Source organism: Scomber japonicus, chromosome 9 (assembly GCF_027409825.1).
Source record: "Scomber japonicus isolate fScoJap1 chromosome 9, fScoJap1.pri, whole genome shotgun sequence".
Classification (NCBI taxonomy): Eukaryota; Metazoa; Chordata; class Actinopteri; order Scombriformes; family Scombridae; genus Scomber; species Scomber japonicus.
In genome coordinates, this window is record NC_070586.1 from 4,005,877 (window position 1) to 4,019,718 (window position 13,842).

Genomic DNA, 13,842 nt, shown 5'->3' on the forward strand with positions numbered 1-13,842 from the left:
TGGAAGTGCCAACTGAACCCAAGGGTCGATTCAGGGACATCTGCTCTCTCTTGTGTGAGCCAGAGGTCCAGGCTATCTGAATGGGCATCCTTTGGCAGGTGACCAATGATACTGGGATTGTCACTAACCCACTGGCGCAGCTCAAACTCACCGGAGGCGAGTAGGGCCCTTAGCCTGTCCACGAGCTCCCTTGCCTACACCATTGTTGGTAGGCTTTGGAGACAGTGTTAAACCCAGTGTAATTCAGATGGCGACTGGTCCACCTGGCAGACCTAACTTCACTAGCTCAATGGGGGTAATGAGATGTGGGTGATCTGCACCAATGAGGATGAGTGGTCTGGTGTTTTCAAACTGCCGTAGGGAGAGACCTGCCAGGTGCCTGTACCTTTTCTGAAGACTAGCGACCAGATATGAATGGTCTGACAATCCCAGGCAAGCAGCTGTAAAGGCTCTATTGATGCAGAATCTCTTCTTGGGCTTTGAGACAGGATACACTGAATGACACAGCTGCCCCCAGAGGATCTGGACATCCTGGCAAATAGTTCTGAGAGCGAGATCTGACTTTTGTGTGGTTTGTGTGATTTTTGTTGTTGAGGACCTGACATCTACCTCCACACTCTTTTATTAGTTGTTTGACATCACAGTCTTCAATCTGGAGCACAGAGCATGCTGGGATGGTGGAGAACTCCACACTGGCAAACCACCAATCAAACTCCATAGATTGTACACATAAATGTCAGTTTACTATTTTTGGAGCTTGACCCATACTAGGAACTAAATATTAGGATATCTTGGCCCTCACTGCTTTGATGTAACTATCATTTGGTCACTTGTTAGTCTCCCAAATTTATGGATATGCAATTTAAAATCTCTGATGAACCCTGCTTCAAATGTATATAACATGTTTGGGAAAGTGATTAATGAGTAGAAATGAAATGGCATTAAATAAATGAACTCAAGACAATTACAAGATTTGTGTTGTGTGTTGGCTGTGTTGGTTTCCACTTTATCTTAGTTTGAGACATTTCAACAAGGTGGTCCTATTTACAGGATGAGATAGCAGCAGCAGAGTTGTCAGATCATGTCATTGTTTGTTACAGTATATCAATGTTTGTCCTTATCAGCTTCTTCTCGATCACAGCCTCAGAGATCTTCCGCTACTCTCAGAGCAGCTCGATTGTCTAATCTCGGCCTGTTCACAAAAAGCTGTTGGTGATCATTTTTGTATCCTTTGTAAAGGGTCAAGTTTCTCTCAAGAGCAAATTAATGGATAGGGTGGACTAATTTTTTGCCTGTGAAATTTCAGTGTAATACTGTAACACAAAATTTAAGATGTTTCTATAGACATTCAGTGATCTCGGATGTAGTCACTACAGTCAGACTGAGACAGACACAAATATAATGCTATAAACTTTTATTGATAATACAGTTGAAACATTTTTTTTAATTTTGTGTGTGTTTTGTGTTAATTTTTCAATCAGACAAGCACCTACAGGGAAATACACATTTACAGATTATCCATCAGGTATTTCATTTGATTACACAGACTGTGCCAGACCAACCATCTGGTTCTGAGTATCAAAGACGGCGTAGTATTCCCTGATGAAGACATCTCCCAGGATCCAGAGCTGTTGAGTGCCCTCCTGGCCAAAGCCAGTCCTGCAACCGTAGGAGCTCTGTGGAGACACACGAGAATGTAGATTTATTTTGTCCACATAATCTTCATAATGCACATTTAAAATCAACAGATATTGGTCTGGCAGGGGTCCAACTGACCTGAGAGACGTAGGCAGATGCAGGAACGGTGAAGGCATGACCATTGAGAGTGAAGGTGACATCAGGCATGGTCTGGATGTTCTGGCAGTTCACTGTAGCCTGTGAGAGGAACATCACACAGATTGTGTAGCAGCATGTATTTATTGGTATTTTACAGCTTTCCACCTTAAGTAAGTAACCAAGTCATACTTAATTGTTTCTATTTGAGACAATTTGACATCAGAGCTTCAAAGTTCTGTTGACTGTGGATGTGGAAAACATGGAAAATCTACATCAGATGCTATGGTATGACTCACTTCTCCATACTGGTTGGTTGAAGCTCCAACCCGGGAATTCATGTTGTTGATGTCGGTGGTTGGGCCAACAATCAGGGAGGTGCCAGTGTCAATGATGGCCTGGCAGCCACCAGAGCAGGCAACAGTCTGTCCATTGATGGTAACACTGTGAGGAGGAGGAGTAGAAGGTGAATTATAGTAAAGCCAGGAGCCTTTGTGCAACTTATGTTTGTGGTTTCATGTGATTTGGTGTCATTTTGCTGATTTTAGATGCATTTTTCTGTACCTGTCCATTTTAATCTGCCAGTAGGTAGCAGAGGTCAGAGGGATCCAGGTGATTTGTCCAGTGTAGTGGCTTGGGTCAACACCACCAAAGACCACCTCGCTACCCTGATCACTGTTGCTAAGGGAGAGAGAAAGAAAATACATATATCATATGTAAAAATAAGAAATGGAAAAAACACACATTCACACAGTCAAATTTCTATCCTGTTTCAGTACCGGCTCAGGTAGACGGAGAACATGGGCAGAGGCACAAGTCCCTCACTGACCATGTTGTAAAAGACAGGCACAACATTGTCAGAGGCAAGAGACTGGAAGGCCAGTCCCAGGATACCATCAGCCTTCATGTAAGTCATAAATTGAGCCTCTGTTCGGCTAGCGCCGAACACCTGTTTGGTCACAGAGATGCCGCCAACCTGGAAACACAAGACAGCTGTCAGTCACAGCTCAACTGACCATGAAGATATGTTTGTTCCGGGAGGTTTTTGATTACCTCAACAGTGTCACTGGCCAGACTTCCGGTCATGCTGCCGGTGCCGTAATAGATGGACAGAGCCTTGCCATTCCAAACAAAGGTAGAGGACTGGTAAGGGTTATATTTCTGGTGGTTCTCTGCAAAGGAATAACGTGTATTTTATGACCATGTCAAGAAACCTGGACCTTCTGCATCATGGAGTAACTGCACTTAGTGTTGTCCCACCACTAGCCTTAATAAACTGTTATAGACTGCAAGTATTTAGATATTTTACATTAGTAAAAAGAAGTAATACCACATAGTAATTGTGCACCAATCAAATTACCTCACAGTAGTAAGTAGGAGTACAGAATCACTAGCAGTAAAATGTACTTTAAGGTAAGTTTACTCATCGTGTAGAATGGTCCCATATCAGTCATTATAACACTGATGCATTAATATGTAAGGAGCATTTAAATTTTTATAGCTGTTCAAAATGTTATTACTTATTTAATTGAATCTATAAAAAATATGTATTACATTTAATTCATGCTTTATATTTCACAAGACAATGTGTACAATGTTAATGCTAAATTATACCTGTCAAATAAATGTAGAATTACAAGTAATTTAAAGAAGGATATTGTTAAACTTCAAATTTGTACTAATATAGAGTACTTGAGTAAATATAGTGAGTTACTTTCTACCACAGTGTAAATCACAATCTAAATGATAAAAGCAATATTAGTAGTACTCACGACAGGCCGGGCTGGAGCACCAGGTTGAAGGGACCCACAGGTTAGAGGAGCCGGTGTCAAAGATAACGGAGAAGGACTGAGGAGGGGTACCGATAGAGATCACGCCATAGTAGGACAGCTAGATGGAAGGAACACAAAGACAGGTTTACTCAAATCTGACTGAAATGTGTGGATGTATTTTGTGTTTATGAGTTTTACAGGAGCTATGAACTGGATATAAGAGTTTTTACATCATAAAATCAACTACCTGCTAGTTTTGCATTATGTGATATACAAGTGTGTCATTCAGGAAAACAGTTATGAATCAAGTCTCTGTAGTCTGGACTTACGTCAGCATCGTTGGTCATTGACTGAGTACCAGTCTGGACAAACTTGGCCATTGGACGATATGGGAACTGCTGCCTGACCTGCTCCCACATTCCTCTCTCCTCCAGGTATTCCCTGGCAGACTTTCCCTTGATCAGGGGCATCCTGCAAACAGAAATGTGAATAATGAATTAACAAAATGTGGAGTTCCAGCATTTTATAGATGGAGAAATCAGAAAGTAACCACCAGCAAGTTTAAAATATTGCAACATGCAGCAAGATGGCCCTTTTCCCTCAGTAAAACCATACAGAGACTATTAAGTCTATTCAGAATAAAAAATGTCACATAAATCAAGCAACAAGTTGTTTTTCAAGCAGCCAGGTCAGACTTACCTGTGGAGGCATTCGGAGAAAGCCACAAGGGCTGACAGGACGACGAGCCACTTCATCATGCTGATTACTTGATCTGTTGGACTAAAGTGAAGTTCCAGTGGCAGAGTCCTGCCCTTATATACAAAACATCAGACAAAATACCCTTCCACATATCTTGAGCTGGAGATTGGAAAAATGTGATATGGTGATAAATTGCCTCTTGTCTAAGAGCAAACATCCTATCAAACAACTGAACAATGAAAACTTTTCCAGAATCATCAAACGTTGTTGAATAAATAGCTCACTTAAATCAGGTGTGTTTCCTAAACTCCTAAAAGTAGCTGCCATTAAGCCACTCTTAAAAAAGAGAACGCTGGATGCTTCCATGTTAACCAACTACAGACCTATCTCAAATCTTCCTTTTATAGCCAAGATCGTTGAGAAAGTGGTTTTCAATCAACTCAGCAATTTCTTGATCTCCAGTGGCCTTTTTGACAAATTTCAATCAGGCTTCCGACCTAACCACAGTTATGAATCTGATAGAGTGGCTATGACATGTGGAGTTCCTCAGGGATCAGTTCTTGGACCCCTTCTGTTCAGTCTATATATGCTGCCCTTGGGTCAAATTCTGCAGAACTCTAATGTAGACTATCACAGTTATGCAGATGACACACAGATATACCTAGCACTGTCCCCAGATGACTACAGTCCAATACAGTCACTGTGTCACTGTTTAGAGCAAGTAACTAATTGGATGAACCAAAATTTCCTTCAATTAAATCAGGACAAAACTGAGGTCATTGTTTTTGGCAATAAAGAGAAGAGGATTGCTGTCAGTAAACATCTCGAGTCACTCTCTCTAAAAACTACGGACCAAGTCCGAAACCTTGGCGTGCTGATAGACTCAGATTTGACTTTCAGCAGTCACATCAAATCAGTCACCAAAACAGCCTTCTATCAGCTTAAGAACATATCCAGAGTGAAGGGTTTTATGTCTCAAACAGACCAGGAGAAGTTGATTCATGCTTTCATCTCAAGTAGACTCGACTACTGTAACGGTCTTCTGACTGGACTCCCACAAAAAGCATTAAATAGCTGCAGCTCATTCAGAACGCTGCAGCTCGAGTTTTAACCAGAACAAAGAGATCAGAGCACATTACTCCAGTTCTAAAGTCTTTACACTGGCTCCCAGTCAGCTAGAGAATAGATTTTAAAGTTCTGCTACTGGTCTACAAATCACTGAATGGTTTAGTTCCAGAATACATGAATGACATGTTAGTAGAATATAAACCCAGTAGAGCTCTGAGATCTACTGACTCAGGTCAGATAGTTGAGCCCAGAGTTCAAACTAAACATGGTGAAGCAGCTTTTAGCTGTCATGCTGCACACAACTGGAACAAACTACCAGCAGAACTGAAATCAGCCCCAACTGTGAACACTTTTAAATCCAGGTTAAAAACATTTCTCTTCTCCTGTGCTTATGATTGAGCTCTTTTAAAGCACATTACATTTTAATCTTTAATTTGCACTCTATGTCCTTTTAATGATTTTAAAGCTAATTTGTTATTTTATGCTGAAATCATTTCATTCATGTCTTTCTATTTTTCTGTTCTTTGTTCTTATTATGGGGGGGGGGGGGGGGGGGGGGTTAATTGTATGTTTTAAGTTTCTCAAATTACATGTTTTTCTGTTTTATGTAAAGCACATTGAGTTGCCATTGTGTATGAAATATATAAATATATAAATAAAACTGCCTTGCCTTGCCTTGCCTTGAACAACATCATAAATCCAGGTACAATTTATGTTAATTATATCAGTATATTGATTAAGATGAAACCAATAATTTATTGTTGTTGTTTTTATAGTATATTCTTAAAATTATTAAAACAAAGAAAATCATGCTTCATGCTGAAGAAGTTATTCTTTGAAAGGCTGAAGGTACTTTATTTGTCACACATACAGTTAGACAGTAAAATTCAATCTCTGCATTTAACCCATTAGGAGCATGTGTTTTACTATTTCAACTATTGTATTAAAAAATCTATCAAGTAAACTAATGTAACAAAGCTAATGTGCAGTATAGAATATATTTTATAGCTCAAAAAGTAATTTAAAGGACCTGACCTTTGTTATCAAATTCAAATTTAATTACTTATTAAGATAAGTACATGCTGATATGCAGATCTGAAGATTTGATGTCCCTATTTTTTGTTTGACATTGATAAGGAAACTTTCCACAGGTTTTTCCAGTGTGAACTGAGGTCACTTGCAGCCAGGTTATCTGATAGCAATACACAAAACAAAGACACAGCCATGGCTTGTAGATTAAAGAAATAACAAAATGCTTCCAGAATTTAAAGGTCGTCTAAAACATACTACAGATTTCTATTTCCTAATTTTAAAAAAATGTGTTTTTGTCAGTGAATGTTTTCTAGAAAATACAGAGTAATACTAACAGATGTAACAGTGCGTAATATAAATGTAACTTTGCACACACTAAACAACTTGTAAATGCATACTGCATAAAATATGTATAATCTACAATGGTAAAGCAGAAAATGTCTGTGCAGCCAAGAAACAGTCATGCCTTGTTTTTATGTGATGTCACATTGCTGTCTTAAATTAAAATTAAAGCTGCAAGAAGTGTTGGGCGGGACCTCGCACCCTTGCACACATCGGACTTTGGCGAAGCTGAAAGGTTTCTGTTAGGGCCTTCAGACCTGGGAATTTATTGGACACTGTAATAAGTAGATATACATTACATACACACACAAACACACACATTCATTCACTCACTCACTCACTCACTCACTCACACACACACACAATTTATTTACTGCTTTTTATGACAGCAGCTCACTAATACAGGTCTGACAGCAGCAGCGTACTTATTACTTATTGAACTTATTCTAATGAATTTTCTACATTCTTTGAACAAAACAAACTTTCATCATACTGGTTTTGCAGCAGAAACATAAACATACAACAACTATCTGCATGGCTATACTATGGAGGTGCAAGTCTCAAAAGATATTTGTGTATATGTATGTATGTATGTATGTAAGCTCTGGTTATAGAAGTGGAGGTCATATAGTTCACAGGGCATATTTTATTTATTTAGGATCAGGTTATTTACATAAATGGAATAAAACTGGATTAAGAAGAGAAGATTTTTCAGAAACAAGCTGCCCAGTGTCACCTAAGAAAACTGACCAGACAACGGATGTAAGTTTTAGAGGACATGTAGGCAGGTACATCTGAGATAATGACTTAAGTGATAAACAAATATTTGCTTAATGTGGATTTCCATGAGGGATGTTAAAATGTTCTATTAAACAATATAAAGTACAAGTCAACAGTTTCAGCAAACTTTACTGTATAATTCAAGTCAGGCTACGTATATAAATATATTAACAATATTCAAATCACCAAACAAAGCATCTGTTTTGCTAAAATATACATCGCTAACAATGTTTATCTCGTTAAGAGACCTGTGCAAACGATTTAACACACAGTTTAAGCATGAACAGATCGGAACAGATGCACAGATAATTCAAAGACATGTTTTAAAAAGTATTTAAAAAGTAAGTGGGATTACAAATACATCAGTTGTACAGTTGTTAAATGTGCTTGTTTGGCTTAATAGTGTCTGCAGTGTGTTTTTATGTATAACCAAGAAATACATAACACATTAAAATTATTAGGAACAATGACAGCACAAAGAAACAATATGTCCATTTCTTTCTCTTACGATGGTATTCTTCTTGGAGGTTTCTGAAGCTTGTTTTCACCTCGTCCAGATTCTGTTTATCTTCCTGATGTACTCTTTCCCAAATGTTGTTCCTTTCCTTATCCCAGGCATCTCTATCTCTCTTCATCTCTTTTCTACACTGCTCCAGCTTCCTCTCAGCACTTTCTTTTTCGTCTCTTTCTGACTGCACTCTTCTCTCTGAAGCCTCCTGTCTTCTTCTCCATTCCTGCCGCTGAGTTTCTTCTTGTTTTTTCCATTTCTTCTCTTGTTCCTCTCGTTCTTTCTTTCTCTTCTCACGCTCCTTGTTGAAGCATTTCTCCTTTTCCTTCAGCTGTTTTGCTCTCAGTTTTTTCTCCTGCTCAATTTCTTCTCTCTGTTCACTGATTTTTCTTTGTAGTGTTTTATTCTCTTTGTGTGTTCTCGTGAGTTCCTCCTCTTTCTTTTCCATCTCATCTTTCAAGATCTTCACTTCTATTTCTTTGAATTCCTCTGTGTCGTCAAAAATCTCAGTGTTGTAGCAGCTGCAGCGATTTGCCTTCAGCATGTTCTCAATCTTGGTCAGCAGCTCTCTGACTTGTGTGCGGTTTGTGTGATCTTTGTTGTTGAAGACCTGGTATCTACTCCCACACTCTTTTATTAGTTGTTTGACAAAGTCATCACAGTCTTCAATGTAACTCTCAAATGACTGATCGACCAGTTCATCTCCTCTGGTGAAGACAATGATGATGAAATCTCCTGACTTTTTGCCAAAATATTTCCTGATCAGCTCTACAGAGACTTTTTCTTCTTGTGAAAAATTCCCGATCTGCAGCACCAATAGGAACACATGAGGTCCAGGAGCCAACATGCTCATGCATTGTCGAAACTCCTGTTGAACTTCATCATCAGAGAGAGTTGTATCAAACAAGCCAGGGGTGGTGACCACAGTGACAAGATGTCCATCAACCTCTCCTGTAGCTTTCTTACAAGACTTGATCGCTGGCTTTGGACCGATTCTGGGTTTAAAATGCTTTTCTCCCAAAATCGTGTTTCCAGTTGCACTCTTCCCACTTCCAGTCTTTCCAATTAGCACCATCCTTAGACTCTCTCTTTTCTGATTTTCATCATCACTTCTCTGTGGCGAATTCTGCAGTTCAGCTGTAAGTCTTGCAACCTTCTCCATCTGAGCCCTGGTGAACATGTCCTTTGTGAAGCATCTGAACCCTTCTGCTCTCATTTTTTCCACCATATCAAACATCTCAGAGATCTGCTGCTTGTCCTCAATGTTGAGAACAACATATTTTCCTTTGAAGCCCTGGAAGAGCGCTGGGATCTCTCTGTTCTTTCGTACAAAGTCAACAGCTGGAGCTGTAGGATCTGACTCCACAGTGAACAGAATCATGATGAAGTCATCGACTCGAGAGCTGAATGTGTTGTGGATGGTCTCTAACTCTTTCTTGTCTACATCAGTGAGGGAATCCACAGGTAGGACCAGGATGAAGGCATGGACACCCTCAGGATCACAGAGGGAGATACACCTGAATGATTCCTCCATCACTGCCTCCTGAGGTTTTCTATACAAGGCAGGCAGCTCCACCAGAGAAACCCAACGTCCACACACCTCTCCCTGATGTTTAACACACTCTGATGAGCTGGAGACTGAATGAAGCTGTGTCTGACCTAAAATGGCCTTGGCTGCTGAAGTCTTCCCTGCTCCTCTCCTCCCACACAGAACCAGGTTTAAAGCTGGTTTGATGTGTTCAGACTTTGGTGTCATGGTTAAACCAGCATCTTCATCATCACAGCTCAGATGTTCTCCATTGTTCTCTTTTACAGTTTGACCCAAACGTGTTAACAGCTCTGGAAGTTCATGTTCCTTCTGCTTCAAGTATCTGTATCTGCACTTTCTGATCATCTCATTTAAGGGTGGCTCGTCCATATATTTCTCCATCAAACCTGAACCCTGCTCTCTGGGTTTTGATATCAGTATCAGTGAATGATTAAATGATCAATCACTGAAGAGTTGAAGAACTCTGCAGAGTCTCACTTTGTGTTCCTCAGTGAAGTCTTCAGGCTGTAGAACCAGCAGGAACACATGAGGTCCAGGATCAGAAAGTCTCACACAGGTTTCTACATGTTCTCTCAGTTTGTCTTCAGAGATGTTTGGATGCAGCAGATCTGGGGTGTTGATGAGAACTATTTCTTTCTCCTTCAACTGTCCTCTGACTGTCTGACAGAAGTCTGGTTCTTCCTCAGTGTTGAACTCAGTCTCTCCCAGTATGAAGTTCCCCACTGAACTCCTCTCAGACCAGCTGTTCCCCAGTAGAACAGCCCTCAGCTCAGACACTGAGAAGAAAATTGAATTAGAAAAGTAAGCATGTGTAAACAGGATTGAATACCACAAAATTTGGATTAACAACCAGTGTGAAAGTCACAGCTTTAAAAAACAAACTGTATTACAGAAATTCTGTCAGCCATTATTTTTTGAAACTTGCAAATTCATCAGTGAGCATACTAAAATAGGTCTGTATCTACAACTTCTACAACTACCACAAATACTGTAATTTCATTTGTTAATGCCAACAAGAATCATTCTGACTCAGTTCAGTTTGACTCACTGGTAGGTGGCAGGAGTTGATAGCTGCTGTTGCGCTTTATGGGCTGGTCATCATCTGTCACTGCAAGGATACAGAGCATCAATTTATCCACATGAAATCTTTAACAGGGACACTGTATCTGAAAGGATTCATACACATTTTTGTGTTTACTAACGATACAGACTTATTCATGCTTTAATTTTCTCCAGCGTAGATTACTGAGACTTCTTTCTGGCAACACAAAAATATCTCTTTTGCTCCAAACTAGCTTAAAACGCAGCAGCTCAGCTTCTTACTGGTTTTAACAGATGACCTCACATTACCCCAATCCTGACTTCTCTTCATTGGCTTCCTGTTCATGTTAGAATTGTTTTTAAAATGTAACTGATCATTTTTAAAGGATATCTGGGTCTGGGTCGAAGCTATAACAGAAATGGTGGCTCTGTATGAGCCAGACTGTAGGCTTAGATCCTTGGGTTAGGCCATTCTGGCTGTTCTAAATGGCGCCTTTTCATTATACAGTTCTAGCACTACTCGACTCGACTCGTTTCCACTAGGGATAGTACCTGGTACCTGGTACTTTTTTAGTATCTGCTCTGCTGAGGTTCCAAGCAAGCCGATACTAAATGTGATGTCATCAGACTGCCGGCCACTGATTGGTCAGAAGAGTTGTCGCTGGAAGAGTCATGAGCCGTCCGACACAAGAATCGAATGCGGCATTTTTAAATACCAGCAACAGCGTCATTCTGCAATTTCTTGCTTTGTGTGTGACAAAAAGCCACATACAGCAGCAAGTACACCATCACCATCACATTATTTATGTGTTTTGTGTCGTGTATAAAACAAAGTCACAGCAGTTTTGCAGAGCTGTGCTATGACGACCCCGCCCACGTTGAGTAGGTACTTTTTTATAATGGAAAAGGTCGTTCCTGGTACCAAACCAAGTCGAGTCGAGCCGAGCAGTGCTAGAACTGTATTGTGGAAAAGCGCCAAAAGTCAAGGCTGAAATCTAAAGGTGACCACACTTTTGCCATGTGCGTTTTGCTTTGTCTGTCAAAGCACTTTGTAAACTGTTTTATAAATAAAGGTATGATTATGATTATATTGTGGTAGTAGTTACATTTACCATGAAAATCTTATGCTTGTTTCTTGATCTACATTAGAGATGTGGTCAGAGAGTGACACAGGAGCAGGGAGATTTGTAGAACCTTAAACAGGATAAATCCAAATAAGGCAGCTGGACCTGACAGGATCAGTGGTAGAGTTCTAAGGAGGCTAGGAAACAACTCAGCCTGGTCTTGAGTCAGCTTTTTCAAATGTCATTTGACACACACTTTATCCGTAGGGCATGGAAAACTTCATACATAGAGCCAGTACCAAAAATATCAAAACCATTAATTTTATATGGTTATTTTAAATTTATTTATAAATTCAACCTGTTGCTGTAACATCATTTATAATTATTTTTTTTAAGTCAGGTCCTGATGAAGGTGCAACACGAACTTGAGCCCTTACAATTTGCTTATGGGCCTGGGAGGAGTACAGAGGATGCACTTTTATAAATGCTGCATAATATACATATATATATAATATGCTTGTGTTCTTTTCGTGGATTATTCGTCAGCATTCAACACCGTCAGACCCCATATTATGATGGAGAGGTTGCTGAAGTTAAAGAGTAAGTGGTGGCATTATCAGATGGGTTGAGTCCTCTCTGACTGACAGACTACAGTATGTCAGAGTAAATGGTGCAGTGTTTTTTCCATTATCACTACCACTGGCACCCCACAAGGGAGCACTATTTCCCCAGTTGTATTTACTCCCTACACAAATGAATGTAGAAGCAACACATCTGATCATGTCATTATGAAATTTGCAGATGGCACAGCAATCGTGGGCTTGATTCAAGATTCACAGCTTAAAAAAAAATGTATTACAGAAATTCTATCAGCCATTATTTTTTTGAAACTTGCAAATTCATCAGTAAGCATACGTATAGTCATATTAAATTTAATACATTTGTATCTACAACTTACAAATACTGTAATTTCTTTTGTTAATGCCAACAAGAATCATTCTGACTCAGTTCAATTTGACTCACTGGTAGGTGGCAGGAGTTGAGAGTTGCTGTTGCGCTTTATGGGCTGGTCATCATCTGTCACTGCAAGGATACAGAGCATCAATTTATCCACATGAAATCTTTAACAACAGGGACACTGTATCTGGAAGGATTCAAACTAACGATACAGACTTCAGTCAATGCTCTCCCATTCTGACCTGGAAAAAACTTATTCATGCTTTAATTTCCTCTAGCATAGATTACTGAGACTCCTTTCTGGTTTAACACAAAAATATCTCTTTCGCTCCAAACTATTTTAAAACGCAGCAGCTCAGCTTCTTACTGGTTGTAACAGATGACCTCACATCACCCCAATCCTGGCTTCTCTCCATTGGCTTCCTGTTCATGATAGAATTGTTTTTAAAATGTAACTGATCATTTTTAAAGGATATCTGGGTCTGGGTCCAAGCTAAAACCGAAATGTTGGCTCTGTATGAGCCAGCCTGTAGCCTTAGATCCTTGGGTTGGGCCCTTCTGGCTGCTCCAAAGTCAAGGCTGAAATCTAAAGATGACCACACTTTTGCCATGTGTGTTTTGCTTTGTATGTCAAAGCACTTTGTAAACTGTTTTATAAATAAAGGTATGATTATATTGTGGTAGTAGTTATATTTACCATGAACTAAGCTTGTTTTAAGCTTGTTTCTTCATCTACATTAGAGCTGTGGTCAGAGAGTGACACAGGAGCCTTAAACAGGTTAAATCCAAATAAGGCAGCTGGGCCTGACAGGATCAATCAGGATGAGTCAGCTTTTTCAAATGTCAATTGACACACACTATATCCGTAGGACATGGAAAATTTCATACATACTGCCAGTACCAAAATTATCAAAACCATTTATTTTAACATCAATTATAATGAAGAGTCTTGGGTTAGGGTTATTTTAAACCAGGTCCTGATGGAGGTGCAACAGGAACTTGACCCCTTGCAAAATTCTTATGGGCCTGGGAGGAGTACAGAGGATGCACATTTGTATATGTTGCATGATATATATATATATATATATATATATATAAATAAATAACATGCTTGTGTTCTTTTTGTGGATTATTCATCAGCATTCAACACCGTCAGACCCCATATTATGATGGAGAGGTTGCTGAAGTTAAGGAGTAAGTGGAGGCATTATCAGATGGGTTGAGTCCTCTCTGACTGACAGATTACAGTGTGTCAGA

The 13,842-nt window shown here is 39.6% G+C and overlaps 1 protein-coding gene and 1 pseudogene across 1 annotated transcript; both read right to left on the bottom strand.

Moving 5' to 3' along the window:
* Window positions 1-1,538: 1,538 nt before the first annotated feature.
* Window positions 1,539-4,318, bottom strand: LOC128364619 (pepsin A-like). Its single transcript, XM_053325184.1, has 9 exons — window positions 4,245-4,318; window positions 3,875-4,016; window positions 3,546-3,663; window positions 2,827-2,945; window positions 2,553-2,749; window positions 2,338-2,454; window positions 2,073-2,217; window positions 1,777-1,875; window positions 1,539-1,676 (listed from the first exon to the last, which is right to left on the bottom strand). The coding sequence occupies exons 1-9, from the start codon at window positions 4,301-4,303 to the stop codon at window positions 1,539-1,541; spliced, it is 1,134 nt and encodes a 377-aa protein (XP_053181159.1). The 5' UTR covers window positions 4,304-4,318.
* Window positions 4,319-6,424: 2,106 nt separating this feature from the next.
* Window positions 6,425-13,016, bottom strand: LOC128364311 (GTPase IMAP family member 8-like; annotated as a pseudogene).
* Between the last annotated feature and the right edge of the window lie 826 nt (window positions 13,017-13,842).